Source organism: Parasteatoda tepidariorum, chromosome 3, assembly GCF_982258835.1.
Source record: "Parasteatoda tepidariorum strain Cologne lab strain chromosome 3, Ptep-v5.0, whole genome shotgun sequence".
Classification (NCBI taxonomy): Eukaryota; Metazoa; Arthropoda; class Arachnida; order Araneae; family Theridiidae; genus Parasteatoda; species Parasteatoda tepidariorum.
In genome coordinates this window covers 120,945,483-120,956,827 of record NC_141757.1, presented here as the reverse complement: position 1 = coordinate 120,956,827, position 11,345 = coordinate 120,945,483, and the positions used below count along the sequence as shown (strand labels likewise).

Below are 11,345 nucleotides of genomic sequence, written 5' to 3'. Positions count from 1 at the left end.
AAATAAATGCTAATAATAAAATGTTTTCGCTACCGCTTTTTACTTTTTTTAAAAAAAAATATTTTTTTTCTTTTTAAAAGGATGTAAAGCACAAAAAGGTTATTTAATAGTTTTTTTATTCTATCTAAACTCTGGCATTGTATTTTATAAATTTGAGACAATTTTTTAATATTTAGAAGTATTTAAAACTTAGTCATTTCAGCAAAATGACTCATTTTAAATACTCCTTTACAATGTGTATTACTCCATTTTTATTTAAAAATTCAGAATTATATACTGAACTTAATACATAAACTAAAAATTTTGTATAATTCATTTAAATAACAGCAAAGAGAAATTTTAAGTCCATTATAAACGAACTACCAATTTCTCAGCTGTTAACTACAATTGAGTGTTCACTAAATCTTGCGTTCATTATATCAGGTTTAAACTGTATATATAGAGTGAGAGATAAATTATTAACATGATTAAAAACTCACAAATTTATATTTCTGAAAAGTGTAATAATATTGTGTTTGCTTAAATAAAAACAAGAATACCAAATAAGTAATACTTTATTTATACATAAAGTAAGCAAGAAATAAAATTCAATTATAAGTTTGTTCAAATTTCACATCATAATTGATTTGATCAAAAGTTTAAAATTAATTTTTTTATTTTATTTAAAACAAATTAAGAATTTTTAATTGCATATAAAAGCAGATCATTTCAACTTTCAGTGGAATCAAAATCATAAAAAGCAAATTATAAATAAAATTGTAAGATTTTTTTTTCAATTAAAAAAAAATATTTTAACTAAAAGCAGCAATAGATTTTTAGTAAAAATGATCTAGATTGAATTACTGCAAGATATGAATATTTATAGTTAGATATTTAATCATCATAAATATTGATAGAATTACAATCTTATAAGTGAAACATACTAGGATTGTAGCAGTGAATTAAAAGTTCTAATAAAAAAAGTAAGTCTAAAAACTAATGATTATGATTTTAAAAACATACATTTTGATTAAATAAAAAAACATTTTGATTTTTCTTTCTGCTTTTGAAAACAATTTTCACACCAATCATGAATAAAAAAAATATAGATGTAAACAAAAAAAATCACTCATTTTGATAGCATGCTAATGAAAATTTCGTAACTAAAATTATTTTTACCCAAATTTTGATCTAACAAATTTTTCATTCAATTTTTTAAAAATAGTTTTTAATTTAAAATAAAAATGTTTATTTTATAATGTTAATGATTCCTTTCATTGATTTTCAAATTTAAACCTTTACCCAATAGGACTTCAGCCCCATTAGAAAAATTGTTTGAATAGTATTTAAATGGTGCCACTTATGAACATTTCTAGAGTGACTTTAATGTCAAAAACTTAATAAAATGTTTATTTAATAAATAGTTATTTTCTAATTAATATCTTAAAATGTTCATTTGATATTACCAAATATAAAATCATGATGAAATTATGCATTTTTAATAAAAAAAGGTTGCATTTAACTAACAATAATTCTATGCACTTTGAAACCATATCTTATTTATTTAACAATGAATTTTAATAATTTTCAATTTAAAAAATTAAAAGCCGTTAAAATAAAATTACTACATTTAGAGCGCAGGCACTTCCATAAAAAAACGCTAGTAAACCCAGCCTAATGTAACTGTACAAGTTTGATAGTGGGAGGTCAAAAGACACCAGAAAAAAAGAGCTACTGAAACTAATAAAATAAATATAAAGACCACTTTTCTATGAAAGGAATGATAACCGAGCTACAAAAAAAATGAACCTTTCGAAACTTTTAACAAAATTACATAAAAGCACAGTATAAAATAAATACGTCAAAATTTACATTTCAAAGTATTAGGGGGAAGAAAAAAAACAGAATGACTAAAAATCAAAAATGTTTCAGTGCAATAATCATTAATGGTACTGCACAGCGAAAGCAACAATAATTTAAGTTATGTACAAGATTGCCTTTATGAATTCTATACGATGTCTTTCAAATATTGAAAGTTTTTTTTTATTTTTATGTAAATGTATTTACAGTCAAAATTGATTAATGAAGAGATAAAGTGAAAAATAATGTATCCTTCCATGCCTTATACAAAAGCTCACTGTCAGTATCATAGAACACACCACTGTTTAGGAAAAAAGCACATTATAGTACTTATTATAAAAACAGATAAATATTTAAAATAGAAAGTAATGTTTTATTTCTATGTACAATGAAAAAAATGTATAGTTAAAAGCAAGTCCAATTTTAAGATAGTAGACTTTAATGTAAACAATACAGGAGAATGTAACGTAAGTAGAGTCAACGTTGATAGATATTAACACTTGAAATGTGATATGAACAACTGAGACGATAATAAAATTAATATAAATAGACAAATATACAAAACATACTTTAATATCAAATACAATTAAACATCACAGATGAGCCGTTTCTTTCTGTTTATGTACAATCAGAGAGAAGTTCTTAAGCACTGACACTGTGTTAGTAAAAAAAAATTGCACTTTATAACATTGGCAAAAGAAATTTACAATGCAGAATATCAATCATTAGGAGTCAAAGCATATAATTACATTAAAAAATTTATAAATTTTAAATATATTGATTACAATTTCTTGAGGAAAAAAAGTAGCAACAGACCAGCTATGGAGCAATTCTGCAATTTGCAAATTTTTTTTTTTTTTTTTAAATTCACTTATTAATTATAAAATATTAACTTAGATACCCTCTTCAAAATTTAAAAAATGATAATACTGCCAAAATTAAATAAAAATTGACCTTAGAAGCTTTTTAAAATTTGAAGAAATGTATTACAACATAAAGATAACATAGAAATTAAATTAAATAATCAACTTTCTTAGTGTCTATCAACAGAAAACAATGAAAGTATAAATTAAAATTTAAGCTGTCATTGAGAGAAGTGCTTGAAACCGAAGATTGTTTCACTTGTTTTGCAAACATATTTTTAGGATTCAAAATATTATGCATAGATTTTTTTTTCTAACAACTTATAATAATTTGAACAATAAGCAATAAATAAAAAATGCATGGTTCTTAAGATGCAATAAGAGTAAATTAACACAATGTCAGTTTAAGAAATAATTTATGGCAGTGTTATAACCAAAAATTAAAAAAGTTTTTAATTATATAAAACAATATTGCTATAAAAATTGCAATAATGATTTCACTATTTTTTTAAAATTAAGACACTTTTCTGAGTTTAGAAGGTGGAATGTCAATGGTTAAAGAATTATATAACCCATATTTTAATTTGATTCTTTTATATTTAACATCACCCACCCTTTTCACGAATTCTGAAAAAGTTTCTGTGTAATTATTTTTATCCCTATATGAAGAAAAGTCCATTTTTTGGAAAGTGTTATTACGCTTCAGTATGTTATAATGTTCTTTGTGCTTACCTTTCTTTTTCTTATATCTATTATTGTATATGTAGTGATCGAGGTAACCATTGGGACGCTGCTTTTCTCGAAAGAACTTGCGCTCCGGTTTACGGGGACTGGTTGAAGAGTAAATAATACCTGAATTTGTCTTTTTAATTCTTAGAATAAGTTTAGAGCGTTCTGGAGATGGCGGTAAAATTTTCCTTTCAGCTAATGTCCTTACTTTTCTCACATCTGGTGCTTTATTATTGGTCCACTTGAATTTTAAGGTGGACGGATACGAAGTCTCTGAATTACATTCATTTTCTGGTAAGAAACCTATTTTATTTATTTCTCTAAACCAGGGAGTTTCTGGTAAAGAATCTCGTTCTTCTTGCTCTAACAGATATTCTGATTCAGTTACCGGATTGGAGTCTATTATTGTATCAAGTGTGGGCAGCATCAAGTTCTGAGCGGGGCTGAGGCTTGACACTTCCATCAATTGAAGAATTGGCAAAGAATCACATTGCTCATCATCAGGAATTGAATGGCCAATCTCACTGGCATCTAGTTTAGGAAACTGATTCTTGTTGCACGTATCCTCCTCAACAGGGTGGGAGGTAATTGCTGTATCCTGCAGAGAAGCAAACACAGTTTGAAAGTCGTTACTTTCAGATCCAATACCAGAATCACTTTGATATTTAGTGCTAATAGGAAGCACAGCTTCAGAGTGATTGTTTGTCGTTTCACTATTTTCTGAACTGTTACTCGAGTCAATATTTTGAATATCTTTACATTGTGTGTCATCTACATAAACAGGACTATTTGGGTTAGAAAATTTAAGGTGCCCAACAGTGATGCCATTTTCAGTATGAGAACTAACATCATCGGGGTAATCGGTATGAATGTGTTCAGTAGAGCTAATGTCTCCCATATTTTTACTTATGACTTCCCTGAAGTCAAAATTAGGAAAAGTTTTTATTTCTGTTAAAGGAATTTTCACATTTGAATTATTGAGGGTGTCTACAACTAAACTTGTGGTATTTGAATCAATACTATTATCACATTCTTCATGCGTAATACTTGCAATATTTATTTCATCACTGCTATTAATTTCTACATCCATATGTATAATTTCAGGGTTAGAAAATCCCACTTCTTTAGAACTTTGTATTTCATTTTCCTTGGGAATAAGCAGAGTGCATTCTTCTGATGTTGTCACAACGCTATCTGGAGAAAAGTGGATATTGCTATCAGTGTTCTTGTGCGATACGTCTTCCGAAACATTATCAAGGCATGGTTTAGAACTTTTATCCTGAACATCAGTATAACTTTCTATTTTTTCCATTTCGCTATCACATTCACTGGCTTTCTCGGGCTCTTTTTTAGTAGTTTGATTTTCCCTTTTAACTCTTGTGTTCTCTTTAACTTTATTAGCTCTGTTACGATTTTTCACTTTTTTCTTTTGACTTTCTAGCATTGGTAAAATGTTTCGACATGGATTGCCAGGTGCTTTTGTTTCTACAAAAAGAAGAAACATTATGTTTTAAAGAGTTACCAAATATATTTAAAACACCACATACACTTATTACTGGAATCATATCTTAATAGCCTAAAGTATAGTACTTGTACAACAGTTTTAAATGCTAAATGGACAATTGACCGATATTAGGGATTGCTAACTTTTTATAACGAATTTATATACAAATGTTTAGGCATACATATGGTATATTATTATGATTTTGTATTAGATACCTACATTGCAAAATAAGTGTAAGAGTAATATGTATATAGATACTGCAAAAAAAAAAAATCTATGCTGTTTTCAAAATGTATAGGTTTGTTTTTATAAGAAACAATATGGGTGTAATTTTACATGATTATAGGAGAGTAAATAAAAGCAAATGGTGCATATATATGATAATATGCAAATAAAAATTTCTTTTAAAAGACCTATTCATTATGCAAAACTCATGACATGAAACTTACATAATTGTGCATGTTCCTGACACAAAATATCTAAACCAGGTTCATTGAACTGGTTTAGATGTTTCTAAATATTCTTGGGTAAAAGTGTACGGAAATTTTCTTGCTACATATTTTTCTCTCTCGTTGAATGACAAGGGAACTGATTTATAGTTTCAGGAAAATAGGCATAACATTACATGATTTAGCTGGTAAATCAAATCATCAAATTGTCTCATTCCGAAAGGCGTTTTTACCTTACTTACATAGGTTAAAAACGCTGAAGGCAATAACAGATATGCTATGCTCCTTTTCTCAAGTTGAATCACATTTTTAAAAATTCTAAGCTGCTTGTATCAATCAGTACAAGATTGTTAAAAAGTGGATAACATTTTTAAAAGCATTAATGAGAGCTAAAGTTCTAAGAAATATTATGCTTGTTCTTTCTGAGAATGTAAATGAATCATTTACAATGAATCATTATAAAATATACCACAGAAAACGCTTACACAATATTAGACACATTCTTTTGTGAATGTTTTTACATTAATTCACTGACAGTTTTTCATCATATCTTTTATAAAATTTATCTGTTTGTTATAGTTTATTTTTAAAATCAGTTTTAAAGTAATTAGTTATATTAGTGGTTTACCAAAATTTCATTGAGCGAAACATTTATTTATTTATGAAAACCATAGAACCCTGTTTTAATTTACTAATGTAGATGTAGACATAAAATTACTACATTTACACATATTTGTGTCGTGGAAAACCTAAGAGAAATTTAAAATTAATCCCTGATCCAGAGGAAGAAAGAAAAAAATCACAAGTAACAAATTGAACCACAAAACAAAAATGGATAACAATATAAATACAAAAATATGATAACATCTAAGAATGTGTTTTCCCAGAAAACTATAGCTAGTTGAACAAAATTTGATTTAAACCAATTAAAATGCCAATAAATCTGCACTAACACAGCAGCAGTTTTAACAATGTGATCTGTTGCTCAAGAACTCTGGCTAAATTTTACATAAAACCTAACGAATAAAAAATAAATGGCAACCAGCTGCTGAGACAAATAAAATATGTTCTATAAACATTGATGGTTTAGAAAACATGTTAGTTTGAAATATGCAAGTTGATTACTACACTAGTTCATTTCTTAAGTTTGCCTATTTGAGCCTGAGCTGGCTCATTTAAGCTGTTTACATTTGAAAGAAAAGAAAGCTGTTTCCACATGCTATCATTTCTCTAACACTGCAACATATTTTGCATAAATTAGAGTGATAAAAATCTGAAAAAGTCAGTAACTCAGATTTTTTGGCAGAAGGAATGGAATATTTTAAGCAGCCCATAAATTTTGTAGAGACTTAGATGAACTCTTATTCATGTGGTCTAATGCATTTCAAAAAGATTTGAAATTTTTAGGAGATCTTTCCTCACTGTAATCAAATAATTCAGAACTCAATTAATGTCCAAATTGAAAAAAAAATTATAAAAATAAAATAAACTTTTATTTTTACAATACATTTTAATCTGGTAATTTTTGATAAAGGTCAGAATTCTGTGAAGAGTTTCTAAAGGGACTCTGTATCTTTAAATAAAAAGGGACATCCCACTTTAAAAGTCCTTTTTAGTTATACTAATAAAATTATAATAATCCACTTTTGTAATTTTGAACATATTTATAAGGGCTAAAATAAAAATTTCCAGCTGCATATAATGAGAAAAATGTTATTAAGTAATATAACCTTAAAATAAATAGATACAAAAGCTAAGGCTTATTATTGTCCATATTTTATATGCTATAACTTTATCAGCCTCTGCAATAGTGTTATAGGAAAAGCAAAATTATTATTATTCTGAAGTGTTTTTAAATTTGTTGAAAAGTAATTAGTTATCATATTATAATTTTTGACAGAACTTATAGCTATATTACTTGAAAACTTATTTATCACCCAAATAAAAAATAAATTACCTTTTTTAAATCCCAATTATGATCCAAGCTCCATTACATTTGAACCTTGAAGCAAGAAGGGTCAAAATATAAAATTCAGATTTTGACAAACTAATCTGAATTACAAAATCTATTACAATAGAAATATTAATATCCAGATAATTTCACAGTTACTTTTTAATAATGCCAAATAACTATTGCCAAATTGCAAACAAAAAATATTAGTCTTCAATGTTTTGATGAATACCTTTGAAACACGAATTCCTAACAATTAATTTAATGCACCCTGCTGTTATTCCTAGAACAGAATAAATATGTTTCCTAACTGATTGACACGAACAACCAAAGTACCACTAAAATACCTTAAACATGCAAAAAAAAATGTAAAAAGTCAGTATGATGTCTTAATGTTGTCACAAACAAAAATACCTGTTTTATGAAAAGATAAATTATTTTATTTGATTGAAATAACAAAATAAAAACAAAATTTGCCTTATGCAATAAAATAATAAAAATTCATAAGAATGTAAGCAAAACATTGCAAATGTTTTACGAACAAAATCATAACTTGAAATTAAATGTCTTAATGACTAACTTGCAATTACAGTTTACGTATCCTTATTGGCTTGCGCTGCTTTTCGGCTAACTACTTTTGCATCTTTCTTTTCTTTAACAATTTTACATCTTTCTTTAAAAATGTTTACAACCGGCTCCCCAATATCTGAAATTAGAAAATAAAAATTTCAGTTAAAATAAGAATCTAGCTGAAACCAGGGGTCAAAATATTCCGGTCGCCGTGACAACATCTCAGTTTGATTTTTTTTCCCCCGCTCTAAAATGTGAATGTCTTCATTTAAAATAAAAATGATTTTTCTTAACATAACATTCAACTAAAACGTTCTTAAAATTGGCTTTTGCTAATAACTAAGCTGCATTCACTATTTGCACTAAATTCCCTCTTTCAATCTTCAATTTATAATCTTATGCAAAAATGAAAAGGGGGAATTCTTCAAATGATAAATTAATTTATTTCTACAAATCTAAGTTTATTACAGGCCATTATTTTGCTGGTAGTACCTAACAAAGCAAAAGTTTAATGATTACTTAAATACTGATAATTGTATGTGTAAACAACTTAATGCTCCTAGCAAACACAAATTGATCTTGTGCTGTTATTCGGCAATGGCCCGTTAAAATTAGAAAATACTTAAAAGGAAAAGATATTTATACCCATTTTATTTCAGACAATATCATAAAATAATAGTTCTGTTTAAGTAATTTCATAATAATGAAATGCCTTATGACACTTTCCATTACATAGTATCTTAGTTCAAGGAAATTTCAAACTTTTGTAGACCCCTGGCTGAAACTACAACTTTTTCTCCCTCATGTATTCTTTCTATTCAAATCAACGAAGAATTAACCTAAATAGCACTTGATAACAGGAAGAGAAAAAAAACGAGTACAACCAAGACAAATAATTTTAAAAGCCTTTTATTAAGTTCCACCCTATTTTGTCAACAGCTTTAATAAATAATTTTGCCTCCTAAATAAACACAAGTTTAAAACCATTTAGTTTAGATTCTGGATAAAACTAAAAACACACATAAAAAGGTAAAGCAACTGGAAAAATTTCAATAAAAATGAAAATAAAAGCAAAGTATACCTAACACAAAAAAGAATATTTTTGCTGAAGTAAAAATATTTTTCGAACACATTAAACTACTTATTTTTTAATCAAAAAAGAAGAATTGAAACATAAAAGTACTGATACTGATTGAAAACTCCTTTGTCACTAATCTGCACAGCATCATAAAATAAAAAAGACCATCAAATTTTGAATTGAAAAATGCTTTAGTATTAAAATCTTTCAGCCAGTTTAATAAAATACTCAAACATACTTTTTTTTATTAAAATAATCTTTTCTGGCAAACACTCAAGTGCCATTCAAAACTATCAAAGGAAATAAAAATTATAAATATAAAAGTTGTCATAACACTTAGACACATAATAAATAAAAAAGTGGACAGAAGCAGATGAAAAGGATAGAAAATTTTGGTTCAGGTACCTATTTATTTGGTACTTCACAAACAATTACAAATCCTAGGAAAAACAACATATAAACGGCATAACAAAAGAAACAACTTCCGAAAATTACTATATATATGTCAGATTTTAAATGTGTTATTTACTAAAATATTTGACATATTCTTTAGTTATCAAATGTGTGGACAGTGAAATTTAATTGCAGTTTTACAAATTAAAGCCTTTTTCCCATCAACACATAAAAGAACATTGAAAAAAAAAGACATATTTCTCTTTTTTCACACTTTGCAAGTCGTCATCGCATCAATAAATAAATAAAATTTTATAAAAACATGAAATCTACGGCAATTATTGATAAAACCACATGTATTTATGACGAAATCACACAAATCAAACACTTCAAAGTGTTTAATTAAATGTACGTTTTGTGATAAATAATGTAATTTTAAAAATATTGTGATTTAAAAAAAAAAGAAGCCGACAATCAGCAATGGTAACTGCCGAAAAACTGATAAAATTATCGTGTCAGATAGAGAGTACTCAGCGGCGTGATTCAAATTTTCTGCATCTTAATAATATCAGAATTTTTAAAAAATCATGAGAAAATCAACAGCAATAACTGAGAAAATAAAAATAAGCCAATCAAAACATCGCATGGATTTACTGCAAATTGAGTGCATCAAAAGTAAATCTTCAAGTAGGTGATTTGAATTTCTAGTTTCTTAATATTGTACGAAAATATCGGGATTTAAAAACCCATGTGTATATTGATAACTGTGAAAAAGTCAATCGATAAAACAGTGGTATTGTCGCATTATAAATGCATGAACTGAATTTGTAACAATTAGTGATGTAACTAGCGATTACCTGAATAGCCGAATACCGAATATTCAGCCCAAAAATAATCGGCCGAATAACAAAATTTTTTATTTTAAAAAATAAATATTATTAATGAATTTTTATCTATATAAATAAGTATAAATAGATTTACATATAAGTAAGATTAGTTATTATTGAAAAATAATCAAAACTTAGCTATGTTATTGGTATGAGGTAAAAGAAAAAAAATTATGATTAAAGTATTTAAGATAACAAAGATAATTAGAAATATTTAAGATAAATAAAAATCTGAGTAACTGCTATTAAAATAACTAAAGTGGAAAAAAAGAAAAAGAGAAACAGAAAAAAATATCCTCTTTATTTTTAACACAAAAAATCAATGCTAAAAATAATATTTTCCAGAAAAAAAATTATTCATGAAACGTTGAGAGATATAATCCATAAAAATACATATACATATATGTACCATAAAAAATTATTATAAAAAAGAAAAACAGAAGAAATAAAGAAAATTTTAAGGCTTAACATCTCAGTTTACCAATTACCATATTTTTTTTAAAAAAAGTGACGAATAAAGTCTAATAGAAACCTATTTAAATGCCGCATCATAATTAAAGCGTTTATAAAAACAGATGTTGTGAAAAAGAAAAACCTAGATGGAAACCAAAACAACAAAAAAATTTAAACATTAAAAATCTCCATTTAACCTTTTCACATTGTCATATTTTTTTAAAAAAGTGACCACAAAAAATAACTTTCTCATTCACTAGAAACGCTCTTTAAAAAATGCTGTGTCATAATAAAAACGCTGATCAAAAGAAAAATTCATTAAAAAAAAAAATAAATGCTCTCGGTTCTGAAATGTAATCTATTTAAATTCCCCCCAAAAAAACTTAGTCGAAAAATACTTATCCAAAATGCACTTTACCGAACAGTTGGTCGCACATTCGGCCGAATATCTGGCCAAATATTCCGTGAACCGAATATTTGGTAAAAGGGCCAAATAACGAATAGTGGCTGAATATTCATTACAACCCTGGTAACAATAATGTATAAAAAATATAGAGATTAAAAAAAAAAAAAAAAAAAAACACAGAGTAAATTGTAACAATAACAGCCGATAAAATGATCAAAACACT

At 26.7% G+C, this 11,345-nt stretch overlaps 1 protein-coding gene across 7 annotated transcripts in view; it reads right to left on the bottom strand.

Annotated features, from left to right (window-relative positions):
• Window positions 1–536: 536 nt before the first annotated feature.
• Hmt4-20 (Histone methyltransferase 4-20) overlaps window positions 537–11,345 on the bottom strand; it is a 53,806-nt gene continuing 42,997 nt past the window's right edge. For all 7 annotated transcript variants that reach the window (XM_087160000.1, XM_087160003.1, XM_087160007.1 and 4 more), the window contains exon 10: window positions 537–4,916. In XM_087160000.1, the coding sequence (XP_087016126.1) occupies window positions 3,217–4,916 (1,700 nt within the window). In that variant the 3' untranslated portion in view covers window positions 537–3,216. The remainder of the gene's footprint in view (window positions 4,917–11,345) is intronic.